At 46.0% G+C, this 14,740-nt stretch overlaps 1 protein-coding gene across 2 annotated transcripts; it reads right to left on the bottom strand.

Moving 5' to 3' along the window:
• Positions 1 to 754: 754 nt before the first annotated feature.
• On the bottom strand, positions 755 to 14,265 carry Umod (uromodulin). 2 transcript variants are annotated; one of them, XM_036168357.1, is made up of 11 exons: positions 14,156 to 14,265; positions 12,478 to 12,604; positions 10,589 to 11,371; positions 10,397 to 10,504; positions 8,811 to 9,019; positions 7,810 to 7,958; positions 6,019 to 6,264; positions 4,604 to 4,766; positions 3,981 to 4,062; positions 3,236 to 3,277; positions 755 to 1,332 (listed from the first exon to the last, which is right to left on the bottom strand). In XM_036168357.1, exons 1-11 carry the CDS (start codon positions 14,186 to 14,188, stop codon positions 1,271 to 1,273), a joined length of 2,004 nt encoding a protein of 667 aa, XP_036024250.1. In that variant the 5' UTR covers positions 14,189 to 14,265; the 3' UTR covers positions 755 to 1,270. The 2 variants fall into 2 exon arrangements, with proteins under 2 accessions (XP_036024250.1, XP_036024259.1); XM_036168366.1 differs by having other exon boundaries at positions 12,478 to 12,654.
• Positions 14,266 to 14,740: the final 475 nt, after the last annotated feature.

The following is a 14,740-nucleotide window of genomic DNA, read 5'->3' on the forward strand; positions in this document are numbered from 1 at the left end:
CTGCACGTTCTGTATGTGCTTATGTGTGATAAGAGTTCTTAACATAAGACACACTGTCCCAGCAGCCCTTGCTTCGAAGCCACACATGTGGCTTTCCCTGATGTGAGGCCTTGGCCTCCCCTGGAAAGTCCAAGTGGGAGGCCAGGGAACCAGGTGCATCAGAGAAAAGAGTTCTCATCAGCACTGGTGACATTTTTTCTAGTGACCTTTGGAGTCTCTGGGTGTCTGAACATAGAATGGATCTGGTTCCTGTCCATGTATGAAGCCCCACAAAAACTCTCCACCAATGGAAAGAGGGTGGGTGTGCTTTCTTCTACTGCTGAGGCCTGAGAAAAGATCTACAGCTTTAGGGATTGGCAAGTAAAAGCCCAGTGAACAGGAGACCTGAGGAGACAAGACACCGGCCATTGCTTCTACAGCTCTTCTCTAAGATCTGAGATCCCTGAATGCAGGGATTGGCTCTGTCCCATCTGCCAATGTTTCTTAGCATCCAAGTGTAGGCCTAGAACATGTGAAGTCCTCAAAGTCCACTTGTGGGAAACCAAATGTGCCCTATGAGGGCATCATGGTTGCCCCCCTTGTGAAGAATCAGCCACCTCCTGTTGAGTGTTAAACTCTCCATTTCTGGAGTCCCTGGCATCCCCTGGAATGGCATATTCAAGCTCTGAGGCATGGCTTGTGCCTGTCTTGCTCATTGTCTGTACTCACTGTTATATCCCCAGCATGGCTTAGTAACTGGCACAGTAGCAGCTCAGCAAATATTTACTGAATGAAAGGATGGCTGTTTCTATGAATGGATAGTCAGGTGCCATTCAGACACATTGTGTGTCTTATCTAAGGTAGCACAGCAGAGCATTTGTTTTAAGAGCCCAGTTTCTTGGAGTGACTATGAAGTCCATAAAGATAGGGAAAGGGTCTGTTTCATTTCCACCATGTGATGCTCAGTATGGCAGACAGTGCCCACAGTGACTGTGTGCTCAGTAAAGATTTGAATTAATGACTCCAAAAGCTGATGTTTGAAACCTATGATTATTAGTAGCCTTTAAGGAGACAGGGGCTTCATATACAGATGCATCACAAGTCCCGTGTGGAGAGAGAGCAGCATGGAAAGAAAACAACTTGGTCTTGATAGTGAGACTTAAAGGAAGAAGAGTAAGCGTGAGCTGGAGGCAGTGTGAGCTCCCTCTGCCATGGCTGGAAACCAGCCTGCATCTCCCCTCCTGGCCAGCAGGAAGTGAGCTGGGAGCCACAGTAGGTTTCCTTCTGTCCATCAGTGAAACATCAGGGTCAAAGTGGCTGAGAGAAACAGAGGCATCCAGATGCTCAGGAGTCCTAAAAAATAAACAATTATAGGGATAGGGCAAGTGCTGCTGTGCTTTTGTGCAAAGTAATGTAAGACGCTTTCCTACAGACTAACCAAGAATGAGGGCACCGTCTCTGGATGAGGAAGTTCAAAAAAGGTGTCTACACTGAGTGGGGAAGTGGATAAAGGCTCCATTCCATGTGGACTAGTCTGAAAAAGACAGTAATGTCTCCTGAAGTGCTTGGAGTGCAATGTCATGCAATACCTAACAGAACCAAACATCCTAGCAACCTGGAGGCTAGTCACAGAGGATACACCTATGTCATGGGAGAACTGTGACTTTCCAGCTCTGAGCTCAGGGGTACAGAATTCATGCCAAACATCATAGCAGTCCTCTCAGGCCCAGGTCCCACAAGCCAAGAAAAGCAATGGCTGTGTGGATTCAGTTTTCATCTGGAGTGTCAAATAAGGCAGGAGGCATAAGAAAGGGGCCACAAAAATGTCACCGGTTCCTGGCTTTTGTGGTCTGAGGCTTGAAGAAGCAAAAAATGGAATTTCTTGTTTGTCTGATGTGCTCAATGCACTACTAAGCTTTGTTCTTGGCAAATAATGGCCTCAACAAATATTTATAACCTGTGGAGCAGCTCCTGAAGGTGCTAGAGATGAGCCTCAGCTTCTGGAAGTGCCAAAGAGAGGCAGGTGTGCATGTCCTTGGGGAACAGTTTTGTAATACATATATATGGATATCTGAGCAGCTAACACGCAAGCATGCAACTGCAGCTGTGTGTACATCTGTGTATATACATAACATGAACATGTGTGATCTGTGTGTGCAGATCCAAATGTGTGATTGGCATGTGCATACATGAACATTTATGATCTGTATGTACATATATGAGTGTTGTGGTGTGAATGCAAATATGAGTGTGTATGGTTTGTATGCTATGGGTTGTCTTTCTGTACTCTGAATATGTGTTGCTCCCACTGGTTAATAAATAAAACTGCTTTGGCCCAGGGCAAGGCAGAATAGAGCCAGATGGGAAAACCAAGCAAAGATACAAGGAAAAGAGAGTAGAGTCAGTAAGCTGCCCAAGAAGCAAGATGTGAAAGTACCGTTAAGCCACTGGCCATATAGAAATACATAGATTAATGGAAATGGGTTAATTAATAGAAATTGATTAATTTAAGATGTAAGAGCTAGCTAATTATAAGTCTGAGCCATAGGCCCAACAGTTTGTAATTAATATTAAGCCTCTGACTGATTATTTGGGAACAGGTGGGCAGAAGAGATTCACCCATCCATATCTGTATGCAGCTATGAGTGTGTATAGTCTGTGCACAGATATGAATATGTATGGCTTGTTCACAGATATGAATGTGTATGATCTGTGTGTAGACTGAAGTGGGTGATCTATGTGCAGATGTGAGTATGTATGGTCTGTATGCCCATGAATGTATGTGCAGATGTGAATGTGTGTGATGTGTGTATATGAGTATCCATGGTTTGTGTGTAGGCATGTGTGTGATCTATGTACAGTTATGAGCATATGTAGTATGTGCATGCATATATGAGTGTGTATGTGTGTGTATGCAGTTAGGTATGTGTGTGATCTGTGTGTAGGCAGATATGTACAAGTATACATACAGATATAAATGTGTGTGGTATCTGTATAAAGATATGAACTGTGCAAACATAACCTGGATACGGCATTCTCTCAGGTTGTTGGGTCACACTTGTGTTCCCACACTCTACTATGAGACAGCACAAGTGAGTGCATGAGTACAGCCAAGGTCCAGGCATTTCCCAGATGAATAGCCTTTTGGCAGCTCAGGCTCTGAAGGCTAGGCCCTCCAGCCCACTAAGACCTCCAGATAGAAGCCCTAGGGGAGTGTCATGGAGCAGGTAACTATACAGAAAGGACCTAGACTTACTCAGGTTGCTGGAAGCAGCCTTGGACACAGAGGCCTGGACACCTTTGGGAGAAACAGAAAGATCCATGAGTACTGAGGCACACAGCTTGCAAGAAGGCTGAGACAAACTCTCTCAATCCTCTCCTCTTGCAGTCAGGGTCATCTTCCTGAAGCCCAGATCTGGGCATACCACTCCCCTGCATCTGATCTTTATAAAGCCTCACCCACATTGCTTTCAGAAGAAAGTCTTAAAACCTATCGGGATCTATAAAGCTCCACAGGGCTAGCCTCACCTGTACCAGTTTATCCACTACCACTGGCCCAGCTCCCCTCAGTTCTCCTGACACCCTAGCTTCTCCTTAGTCTTCCCCCATTACCAAGACTGGGTCAGCTTCCTTTGTCAGAACATCTTCAAACTCTGTGTACATTTTCTTCCGCACTTAAGGCACCTGCAGTTCTATACATCTAAATGATGCTATTTGGATGGTGTTTCCCCTACTTATCCATAAGATCCAAGGCAGTGGGATATGTTCTGCTTATCACAATATACTAAACCATAGTAAGCACCAAGGTATATCTCTGCAATGGATGAATGAGTGAATGAATGAATGAGTGAGTGAATGATTGCACTAGAACTGGTAAAAGAGGAAGATAGCCCAAAGAATCCATTGTTCCTCACTCTCCAGTTCCCAGTAAGACCTAAGAAGCCAGTCTCTGCCACCTTGCCTCTTCCCCATTCAGTGACACGACAGAACAGATCTCTCACCTTGCCGTGTGATGGGACCCAAGTTCAAGACACGGGTCTGATCTAGGGAGTTCCCACTTCTAAGTTTAGTACCAGAGCAGGTCTGCAGAGGAAGGGTGACACAGAAAATCACTCACATATGGAGAGGAAGGTGGAATGTGATCCTGGCATGAGAAGTAGGCAGCCAACTCAGAAGAGCATCTTCCTGCCTTATACAGGAGATAGGAGATCACATCCCTGCCCTACCTGTTATTGTGATTGTGGACAAGTAAGCTCTCTGAGCTTTTCCAGTTGAGAAAATAAGCTAGTACCTCCACCAGTGAGTTTTTGTGAAACTTGAATATGTTAAAACCCCTGAGTTGCACACAACACTGAAGGGTTATGTTCTTGTTTTGGGAGATAAGCTTGCAACTTGCAAATAAGGTTAATTTATCAGCCAAGCCCCCTGAGATCACCACCGCTTCCTGACTGCCAGGTAGCCCCGGTGTCCTGACTGGCCCTACTGCTCTGTCTTGCAGCTCTGTGCCTTTGTGTTAAAATAGGAAAATGTCACAGATGTATGTCTTCCTCTATGTCTTTGGCCAAATGTCTTAGTGATAGAGATGAGCATTCCAGCAGGCTGTTGTGGTGAGGGCATGACTCACAGGTTTGCACTGTTCATTCACAGAGTCACACAGGTACACCTCGCAGTGCAGGTAGACCAGGTCGTAATTTCCTGCAAACCGAAACATCTGAACAGAAAATCGGCCCTGAGGGGACTCGCCATTCTCCATCACCTGGATGGTTGTATCCTCTGTGTGCGGACATCTGAATGGAGAACATTAAGACATACAATGCTGTTGGTTAAGCCAAGACTCTGGAGCCCCATTTCCTGGGCTTAAATAGCACATCACCATCTGTTAGTTGTGTGACTTTGGGCAGCTCATTAAACCTCTCTGTGCCTCAATTTCTCCATAAGCATATGGGAGTAATGTCAAATGGTAATTGTGAGGATTAACTTATTTTTTCAAAGTGCTTAGAGCAGAGTGAGGCACACAGTAGGTGCCGACTGTGTCTGGGGCTAAAGAAAAATGATAAAATTCTTCAGCCACAGAATTGGAACAATCCAGAAGTCCATTTCATTGCCAAGAAAATATATTCAAGAGTCATTAACTATTTTATGCTATCAAATATGTGCCTATAATAGCAGAAACCAGGGAGCCCAGGCAGCCACTGAGCCAAGCACAGTGTGTGTACCCATCTGCATTGCACACAGTGGCATCCAAACATATCTGCTAGGAAAAACAAACTGACATGCAGAAGAAGCTCACAAGTACTGGGCATTCTGGACAGCTCCTGCACCACAAGCTGCAAGACCTCTCCCTCCCCTGCTGCATTTGTCCAAGAGGCTTTTCCTCACTGCGTATTTCAGTCTCATTTAATTGTCTGTCTTGCCTTCAGAATTTAAGTTGCATGAGGGCAAAGGGTTTCATCTCTTCTATTCACCATGGCACCCACAGAGTCTGGTAAGAGCAAACTTTCAAAATATCTGTTTAATTCTCTACGATCTCTTAAGGAAGAGTCTGCACCCTCACAATTTCTACTGCTCCTTGGCTAATGGTGCCCATCTCCTGCTCTTCTTAGCCAGGCCCTGGCTGCCTGTTGATCTGAGCCTGCCTTTCCATCAGATTTCTTATATGTTCTGAGTCAGGTTGCCCACTTGGCCCTCCAGTGAACATACGCAACCCTCTTCAAATATAATGCTATTGTATAAAAATAAGATATTTCAAGAGAATCAGTTAAGTCAAAGTACACCTCTTAAAATGTTAAAACATTTGGTATGTGCTTTATATACTTGCTAAAATGCATTTAATGATGTATTTACATAATAAGATCTAGGGAGAATCCTAATGAAGTGGTACCTAAAAACTACTTGATAGCATAGATAGATCTCTGTAGGCAAGAATGCTAAATTTAAGCTAAAGGACCATGAACATAAAGATGTATTTTCCCCAATTAATTCTAAAGACATATCCCCAAACCCTATTTGTGAGCCCCCAGATAGGAGCCACTGTTTTACCTGTCCTGGATAATGAAGTATTTCACAGGGTCTGTGGAGTTGCTACTGGGTGTGGCGTAGCAGTTGGTCATTAGCAGTACAAACCGGGACAAGTCACCCCCATCCAGCATGGTGCCCACATACAGAAAAGCCTCTGTGGACAGCATCACAGAAGGACCTTGGTAGGGCTGTGTGTAGGCAGGGCTCTGGAACAGCGCCATCCGCACGATGAACATGCCTGTTCCACCCAAGCTGATGTTCAGGGCACTGCAGAGGAAGAAGAGCTGCTAGAGAACCAGATTGAGAACACCCTTTCCAATCAGCATTCTTGGACAGTTCCTTGCAGGTATCTGTCTGGTTCATTCAGTAGCAGGACTGGACCCTGTGCCACTGCTTGGCAAATTTCCATGAGTACTTGGAGGTGAGGGGTGTTGGGAAGAAGCCCTCTCTGATTGAATAGTTCTGTGGTGGGACTCAGGAATCTGTATTTCTAACAAGCTCCTGTTGATACTGATGTTACAGATCCATAGGCCATATCTTGAGTCACAGGTCCAGGGCACTGCTGGTGCCCCCTTCCTACCATCCTTCAAAATAGGATAAACTCTTGAGGGACCTACCTAGACTTCTTGAGTCTCAACCTTCAACAGGTAAAAAGAGATGAGCTGTCAGGAGCCCTACAGACTTAAGTTCTAAGGATCTGCAAAAGTGTTCCTTCCAATACCTATATCAGATTGGGTCTTATGGGTTGTTTTTAATCTAATCACCCTGGTGTGAATTTCACTGTATGATCTCTCACAGGATACAGAGAGAGTGGTCTCACACAAAATAAGGCATATGAGAAATACCCAGCAATACAGGGGTCCACATCATAATAGAGAACAGGCTGAGACTTCCTTGAGCCCCAGAGAGGTTTCCTCATGTACCTGTTGCTCTCTGGCACCAGAAGGTAGGCCTAGGACATGGTCACATTATTCCAGGGCACTTCCTAGCCAAGTAGTACTCCATCCAATTGCCTGAAATAAGCAAGCCACCGACACCTCAGCCCAGCACTCTTCCCTGAATCTGCATCTTCTGGGACCACTGTAAGGCTCTTACAAGATGTCTCGTATAAAGCACTTAACATGATGTCTGGCATACAAGCAAATGATCCATAAATACTAGTGATTGCAACTGTTATCCTTCCCATCATGAGTATCAATGGCCTGTGACTCATCACACTCAAAGACTTTCAATTTCATTTAGTAATGGGATTCTACTTTTCACCAAAATGGATGGAGCTTCCCTGATTTACCTCTCCAGCTACCTTCCCACCCAAACAAAGCCTCTTTAATCAGAGATATTCAATTCAGAGAAGGATGGAAGCTGAGGTCTAAATATGAGACATGATTGTCCAGAGAGTCCCCTCCAGAGGCAGGGCCACCCAATCCTTCTGAAAAGGCAGAGACTGGTATTTGATCCCCTTTGCCAAACATCATTGCCTAAGAAAAGCAATGCAAGTATTGTTAAGGCCCCTTGGCAAATGAGAGCAATAGTTAGACGGTTGCTATGGGTTCCCAAAGCTATCCAGGTAATATACAGCAAAGCTTGGCTTGGAATCTAGGTTCTGGGATTTCTCACTAGGTGTCCGTACTAAGTAGTCCTGCCCCCCAGACTCCAAAGCCAGCTCCCACTTGTCAAGACAGCTGAGGATCTCATGGCTGAGAGATTAAAGGGCTGAGGGGCTGAGGAGCTGAGGGGCTGAGGGGCTGAGGGGCTGAGGACTGAAGCCTCCCAGGAGTACTGGAAGCCTCCCAGGAGTACTGATGACCACACCTGACCATGGGCTGTAGGGATGTCTTCAGGCTGACTTTCATGTCCAGGGGGTAGGAGCATTCAAAGTTGATTCTGATGTTGATGTCACGAATGATGATCTCATTTGCCAGGTAGAGGGTGTTGCTGTAGGTGGCATGGGTTTCATTCGTCTGTGTTGGGTGAAAAGGAGTAGGAGAAAGGGACATGAGACCTTATGCAGGGTTTACAGCCAATGAGTTTTGTCTGTGGACTCCTGAAAGCTGCCCTCCCAGTCTGTGTGCCCCAATAGCAGTAACTTCAGGATCAGATGTCATGTTCCAGATGCTGAGCTGCATTCTTCTCCTGAATCATTCTGCCAATGCTTCCAATGACCTACAGTGGGATGGCTGCTGAATCCCTGCTTCATGGATGGAGGGATGGAGGTTCATGGTTCCCTAAGAACTGAGTATGTCCATACAGAGCATGGGATCTACAAAACCTGAATGGGGCTATAGATTCTCCATAAAACCTGGGCTAGTTTCAAAACTGCAGGTTTCCTCCTCAAAACTGAAAATCATATGCAAGCTATCACTAATTTCATTTCATGCTGTCCTTGACAGTGGCAATTTCTTCCTTTCCTCCCTTCTTTTTGCTCCTCCTCATTTTCTTTCCAGGGATGAAGGAGCAGGAGGACGCTAGGTGTCAGCCACACGAACAGTTAATGGCTGATCTCGGCAGAGGCCTCTGGGGCTCTTCTCGGGATCCCTGGACACACACAGGCTTGCTTTTGGTTCCAGAGTTAACCTTCTGGTTAGAAGCCATCACTGGCAGCCTAGTCCTTCCTTTCCTATCTGTAGAATGAGAGTCATCCTTATAGATCAAGCTCACACATAACATCCCTACAGAGAAGTAACAATCCCTCCACATTGAAGTTATTTAGCCAGAGTCAAACAGCTCACGCAAAGATCATACAAGGTGTGGACTTGGGGCTTAAATAGGAACCAACCACTCCAACCCTGATGTCACCACAGGCAAGAACTTACTCTCAACACTGTCCCACAGGGGCCATCCCGGGCAGGGGTCACCACGGACACCCAGTCTCGTTCTCCACTCTCACTAAAGCCCGAGCACTGGCTGTCACTCAGGTACATGAAGACCTTCATAAAGCCCAGACTCTGCAGCTGGCATTTGCTGAGGGACATCTTGATGTCATTGGCCCCACACTCCAGCCTGTGCTCCAGGAGGGAGACATCTGAAAAGGCCAAGGACAACAGGATTAGGAGCCTGTTCCTCCAGGGCAAGGCATGTTCCCAGGAACCCAGCATGCTTGCTGGGCTGGTCACCAGATGGCACCACTGCTTGAGATGCCTTGGGTCAATCACAGTCCCCTCTCAGACAAAACTAAATTATTAACATCAGTGTGTGGGTCCAACCACCAACCATCCAGTTCTGTGTTCCCTTAAGAGTGGATTGTATACAAAATTTAAGGTAGTGTGAGGGTCTTTCACTGGCCCAGCATTAAACAACATCAAACTCAGATGAAAGAAAAAAGAGAAAAAAAAGAAAACATTAAATGCCTTTCTTTGGTACCCTGGCTACATGCAGGTGACTGGCATGACTCTGACGCTATACGTTGGCTAGTTTCCCTCTTAGGCAAAGAGAAGGCTTGGAGTTTGGAGTAGGCAATGATGAATAGCTAGAATTTTTCCATATTTTCCGAGTATTTGGGAGCAGATGTGATAGCTGAGTGGGTAAAGGTGTTTGTAGACAAGCCTTACTACCTGAGTTCAGTTCCTAGGACCTATATGGTAGAAAAACAAAACCAACTCCCACAAGACTGTCTCCCAGTCTCTGCAGATGTGCCATGGCTCTTGAGCCCCTCCTTACATATACATCACACACACACACACACACACACACACACACACACACACACACTTAAAAATTTTGCAGTTTTTCTAAATTTTTCATTTTTAGTGTTTTCAAGTATTTTACTGAAGTACCACACATCTGTAGAAGTGTAGTGACTTCCTTTCCATTGTGTTCCGTTTTACAGTTAACTTTGTGAGGTGTCACTTGCAAATGCAGTGTGACCACCCACACCCTGAATCAAGCTCAAGGAAGCAATCTCCCCAGACTGGAGAGGAATGCGTTCGTTATAACATTCACCACACAGATAGTACTCGGATACAAGCAGAATCAGACTGTCAGCACAGCAGGTGACTCAAGTCTGGAAAAGTCTTAGCCATCTTCAAGGACACCCTGAGGAAACAGGCTGAGAGAGGACCAATGCCACACTCAGCATCTCACACTGGCCACAGGACTACTGCAGTCAGTTTCTCATGTGGCAGGTGGCTCGGTAGCTTCTGGTTACTTCTGGTTACCCGGTGTGCCTGCCATGGTGTGGGGGCTTCAGAAAGAAGGAACTGGGTAGGGAAGAGGTCCTCCAGCCCCTTGGTCTCTGGGACCTTGGGAGCCAATTGAGAAGGAAGCGTGAAGAGCCCAGGCTCTGAGTGACCTTTCTTTCTCACTGAGTGGATGTGTGTCCTCTGGTCACAGGCCCTCACAAGCACGAGCCTCGCCCCTAACCACGGATCGTTTTCTCCACAAATCTCACTGTTGGGCTTACCTGTGATGTTAAAGTCCTGTTTACACCGGCAGCGCCATCTGCCGTTATCCGATACACAATCTTCGTCTACCCTACACTCTTCACAAGTCCCCTCCACGGAGCTAGGATCTGCAACATTATCAAGACATACAATCAACAGCTTGTGCCGCAAGACTCCTGCAGACTAAGGATGTAGGGCGTTGCTCAGCTCACCTGTGCAGTAAGCCAGATTGCATTCAGGGGGCGCAGTCAGGTTGTAAACATAGTAGCCTCCTCTGCAGGCCTTCACTTGGACCTCTGTGGACCACAGACAGCAGTGGCCGCTCCAGTGCGCACAGGCCATGCGGCTAACGATGCCCTCACTGCTCGAAGGATGCGAGCCATTGAGCCACATGGGCGCAGCCGTGTTGCATCGCAGGACCGGCACACAGGTCTCAGCCATGCGCACGCCCCCCTGGCCTGTGAACCGGTACCAGCCATGCAGATCTGAGTCACAGGAGTAGCCAGCACCGTACTCAGAACTGCGCCAGTATTCGGACAGGGTCTCATACACATTGCAAGGGTCCTCACACACCAGTGCTTCACCTGGACCCTGGGGCAAGCAGGCCAGACCCGGCCCACAGGAGCCTGGGGAGCACTCACAGTGCCAACCATCCCCTTCATAGCCCTTGGGACACACGCATGAGTAGTTGCCCTCCGTGTTGACACAGGTGGCCAGGGCATGGCAGTCACTGAGTCCCAGCTCTGTGCACTCATCCACATCAGTGCAGCCCAGCTCAGGTGTCAGACGGAAGCCATTCTGGCAGGTGCACTCATAGGAACCCAATGTGTTCAAGCAGATGCTGTTGTCAGAGCAATTGTGAGCTCCCGGGGTGGCACACTCATTCATGTCCTCACACACCAGTCCATCACCAATGAAGCCCGTCTTGCAGGAGCATGTTGTGACCACTCCATCCACCATACAGGTGGCATTGCTGTGGCATTCAGAACACCTCCCTGTGAACAGAAGAACCCAGCCTCAGAAGCCCAGCACATATTCTTCCTTGCCTCTCAAAGGACGTGTAGTCTTACCGACACCCATCCAACTTCCCTTGAGTAGATTCTTCTATTCACCTAGCTAAGCATGGCCTTCCTGTTTTTGCCTTCTTTTAAAATGTCCACATTATCTCACATCCAAGAGCTTAATACACAGTATTTCTGATATTTGTGGAGGGAGAATAAGTGGTTAAGCTGCCACCGCTTCCCTGCCTTTTCAACACTTTGTCCCTTCTGCCCAGGTCCTCTTCTTTGCCTGTGTAGCCTTCACTAAGACCCTGCCCAGTGTCCCTTCTCTCTGAAGCCTGCTCCCAGCCCGTTTGACAGGATACTCATGCAGTGCTTTCAACCATGAGAAGAAAAACGCTGTTGTTGACCATCACTTACTGCATGTCTGTCAAAAGCATGTGCACTTTTGTATTCTGGAGCTTTCTGAATTCTTCCCAGTGGCCCCATTTTAATTTATTTTTATTTGCAGATATGAACGTTGAGATTCAGAAGGAGTAAGTCCCTCACAAATTGGCAAACATGATACACACACAGCATGACTACAGAACATGTGCTTTTAACCATGACACCACAATTATATTTAGAGAGTACTCCAGGATGGAAGCCCCATGGAAGGACCTCCCACTTAAAGGAAAGGTGCCTGTGAGCCACCTAGAGCTGTTCAAATCTACTATGGAGCTGGACATGTTTGTGACTTTACAGTGAAGTGCAGGAAAGGTTCAGAGAAGTTCTAGCCCTTTGCCCCAACATCAGCATCACCCAAACTTCATTATTAATTGAGAGTCTTGGGCCCCTTGTTAGAAATACTGAAGCAGAACTTGCATCTTAGCAAAACTTCTAAGTGAGTCCTGAACACATTACAACCCATGAGTAAAGATCATGTCAAGTATGCTAAAACAGGGGTTAAGGTTAACAATGCTTAATCTTAACTAAAGATTTACTTAATTAAGGATTTAAATAAGCACAGGAAACAGTGCTACATACACATGTACACACACACACACACACACACACACACACACACACACACACGTATGCGTGTACCCATGCACACTTACTTGTTTCTGATGAGTTACTGGCTCCAGCTACAGTGAACCAAGGGGTTACCACCATCACCACTAACATCCAGATCAAAAAGAACATCGGCCTCATCTTTCCTGCTCTTCCCTCTGGTCCTGGAAACACCTGCCCAAAGGCAATATTGGGTTAGGTGCTTTCCCCTGTGTTTCTGATGCCTGAAATCCTAGGAACAGAGATGAGTGAGGTATACGTGTAGTCTAGCTCCCATCCCCACAGACAGAAAGAGTGTTTGGTTGTGCACCATTTATGTGGCTCAGGAAACTTCAGTGCTAAGCTCAAGCTTTGGTGGGCTTCTGAAGCCTCTGTGGACACACCCATATACCTTACCCATGCCCCATACCCATTTACCCAAGCTCCATGCACTGCACATTCTGAAGAACTGAATCTTTTGTTTGGAGCAAAAAGTCACAAGATGAGGTGATGCTCTGTACTCACAACCTTATTAGAGACAGCTTTGGGTTTTTATAGGCAGTTCTTTATTATCTGAACTTACAGTTTGCTCACACCTACTTATTCATTCAACAAACATTTATTGATCAGCTTACTCTGTGCCAAACAGGGAGCTAAATACCAAGGAGAATCATGAATACAGTCTACATCTTCACACAAGTCATGTGAAGAAATGACACAAGATAAGGAACTTTAGAGAACTTAACAATAGTACATATTACAACTTTCAAAATGGTTGTGATTGCAAGAGGTAAAATAATTCCAGGTGGATGTAAGTGTTACCCTAAGTTTTATAGCAACAGACTAGGATGGCATTAGAGGTAAACACCTGGGAACTGAGCTGAAACAGAGCCCAGTCCCGGTGTTACCTATCGCCTGTACAGTGAGGACCACCTCTACCATCAGCTGCTATGTTGGAAATGTCAGGCCTTGTTCTGTGCTCAAAGAAGCTGTGTGCAATAACAAATGTTCTCGGGGTTGGGATATGGCTCAGTAGTTAAGAGTGCTCACTGCTCTTGCAGAGGTCCTGGGTCAGGTGCCCAGCACCCACATTAAGCAGCTCCTGTCTGTAACTCCAGTTTTAGGAGATCCAACACCCTCTAGCTCTGAGGGTACCCACACATACATGTTGCATATAAATTCATGTAGTTACACACAATAATATAAATAAAAATAGTAAATATTTTTAAAAACAAATGTTTTCTAGACTTCTGAGTCTGAGATATAAGACACACACACACACACACGTAAAGTTTTATAAGCTAACACTTATTCTTACAGTGTATGTTGCTATTTTATGATGAAAATTCTAATAGAAATCACATACATGATCTCACAACCCACTGGTGTAGTTTGAAAAGCACTGTAGCATTCCTGTGGCTAACTAAAATGGCATAAGCAAAGACCCCACACATAGCAGATGCTTTTGTTCACTGCCATAACCCCAGTATCTAGCACAGAGTGTATGCTTCAGGAATACCACTGAAAGAAGGAAAAATGGCCAGCATGCTATTTCAAAAACTTTGCCTCACAGAGAAGGGAGTTGACATGTCACAGATCACAAAATCAGTGGAGTAATGAATCTTGCTGCTCTGACCCCAATGTCCAGATGCTAAATTCCTCTCCCACCTCCCTGAAGGAGAATGGGAATAGATAGAGGAGAAGTGATTAGTGGATACAGGAGATCACGACTCCAGTTAGCCTTACCTGAACCCAGGAGGACAGGACTGCTCCATTCATAAGTAAGTGCTTCTGATCAATATATAGACATCTGCCCTTGGCTGGCACTCTCTCCTCCAATTATTCTCTGCCTCTGCTCCTTGAGATTGTTTCTGTGGGGGTAGAATTTTTCTTTCCTTTTAGCATAGTGTTCACCTTTTCCAAGCCATGAGACTGTTGTTATTTTTTCCCTAATAGTTAGAGACACAAAATGATTGACATTGGGGGTCACACCTCTGCTTGGAAATACAAGGTCTCTGTTTTTCACCTTTTGGCAGGAAGACATTCCTCAGTTAGACATTAACTGGCAAAGTGGTGCCAAGGTGCTGGGCTTTTTCTTGGTCTTGGGCAAGGACACACCTCAGATCAGCTCTGTCCTCTAGAGTCCAGATAGGAGCAAGAGAGTCACTGAGAATGACAGCAGGCCACAAGACCATCTGGACATCCTCTGTCAGATAAGAAGGCTGAAGTCCAAACAGTGGAGCTTCCTTGGGCTGAGTTTGCCTGGGTCCATCATGAGTTGTGTCCCGGGAAATTTAACTCTTCTCTTTCATGAGACCATTTTCTTCACCT

The sequence above is a fragment of the Onychomys torridus genome, chromosome 1 (genome assembly GCF_903995425.1).
Source record: "Onychomys torridus chromosome 1, mOncTor1.1, whole genome shotgun sequence".
Lineage (NCBI taxonomy): Eukaryota > Metazoa > Chordata > Mammalia > Rodentia > Cricetidae > Onychomys > Onychomys torridus.

Bases quoted from the DNA above. Each gene is read 5' to 3' on its own strand.
- Umod (XM_036168357.1), bottom strand. From the start codon at position 14,188: ATGAATGGAGCAGTCCTGTCCTCCTGGGTTCAG. The intron at 10,505-10,588 runs GTGAGCTGAGCA...ATAATGTTGCAG, and splicing joins CAATCTGGCTTACTGCACAG to ATCCTAGCTCCGTGGAGGGG. The intron at 6,265-7,809 runs GTGTGGTCATCA...CTTCCTCTGCAG, and splicing joins TCCCTACAGCCCATGGTCAG to TGCCCTGAACATCAGCTTGG.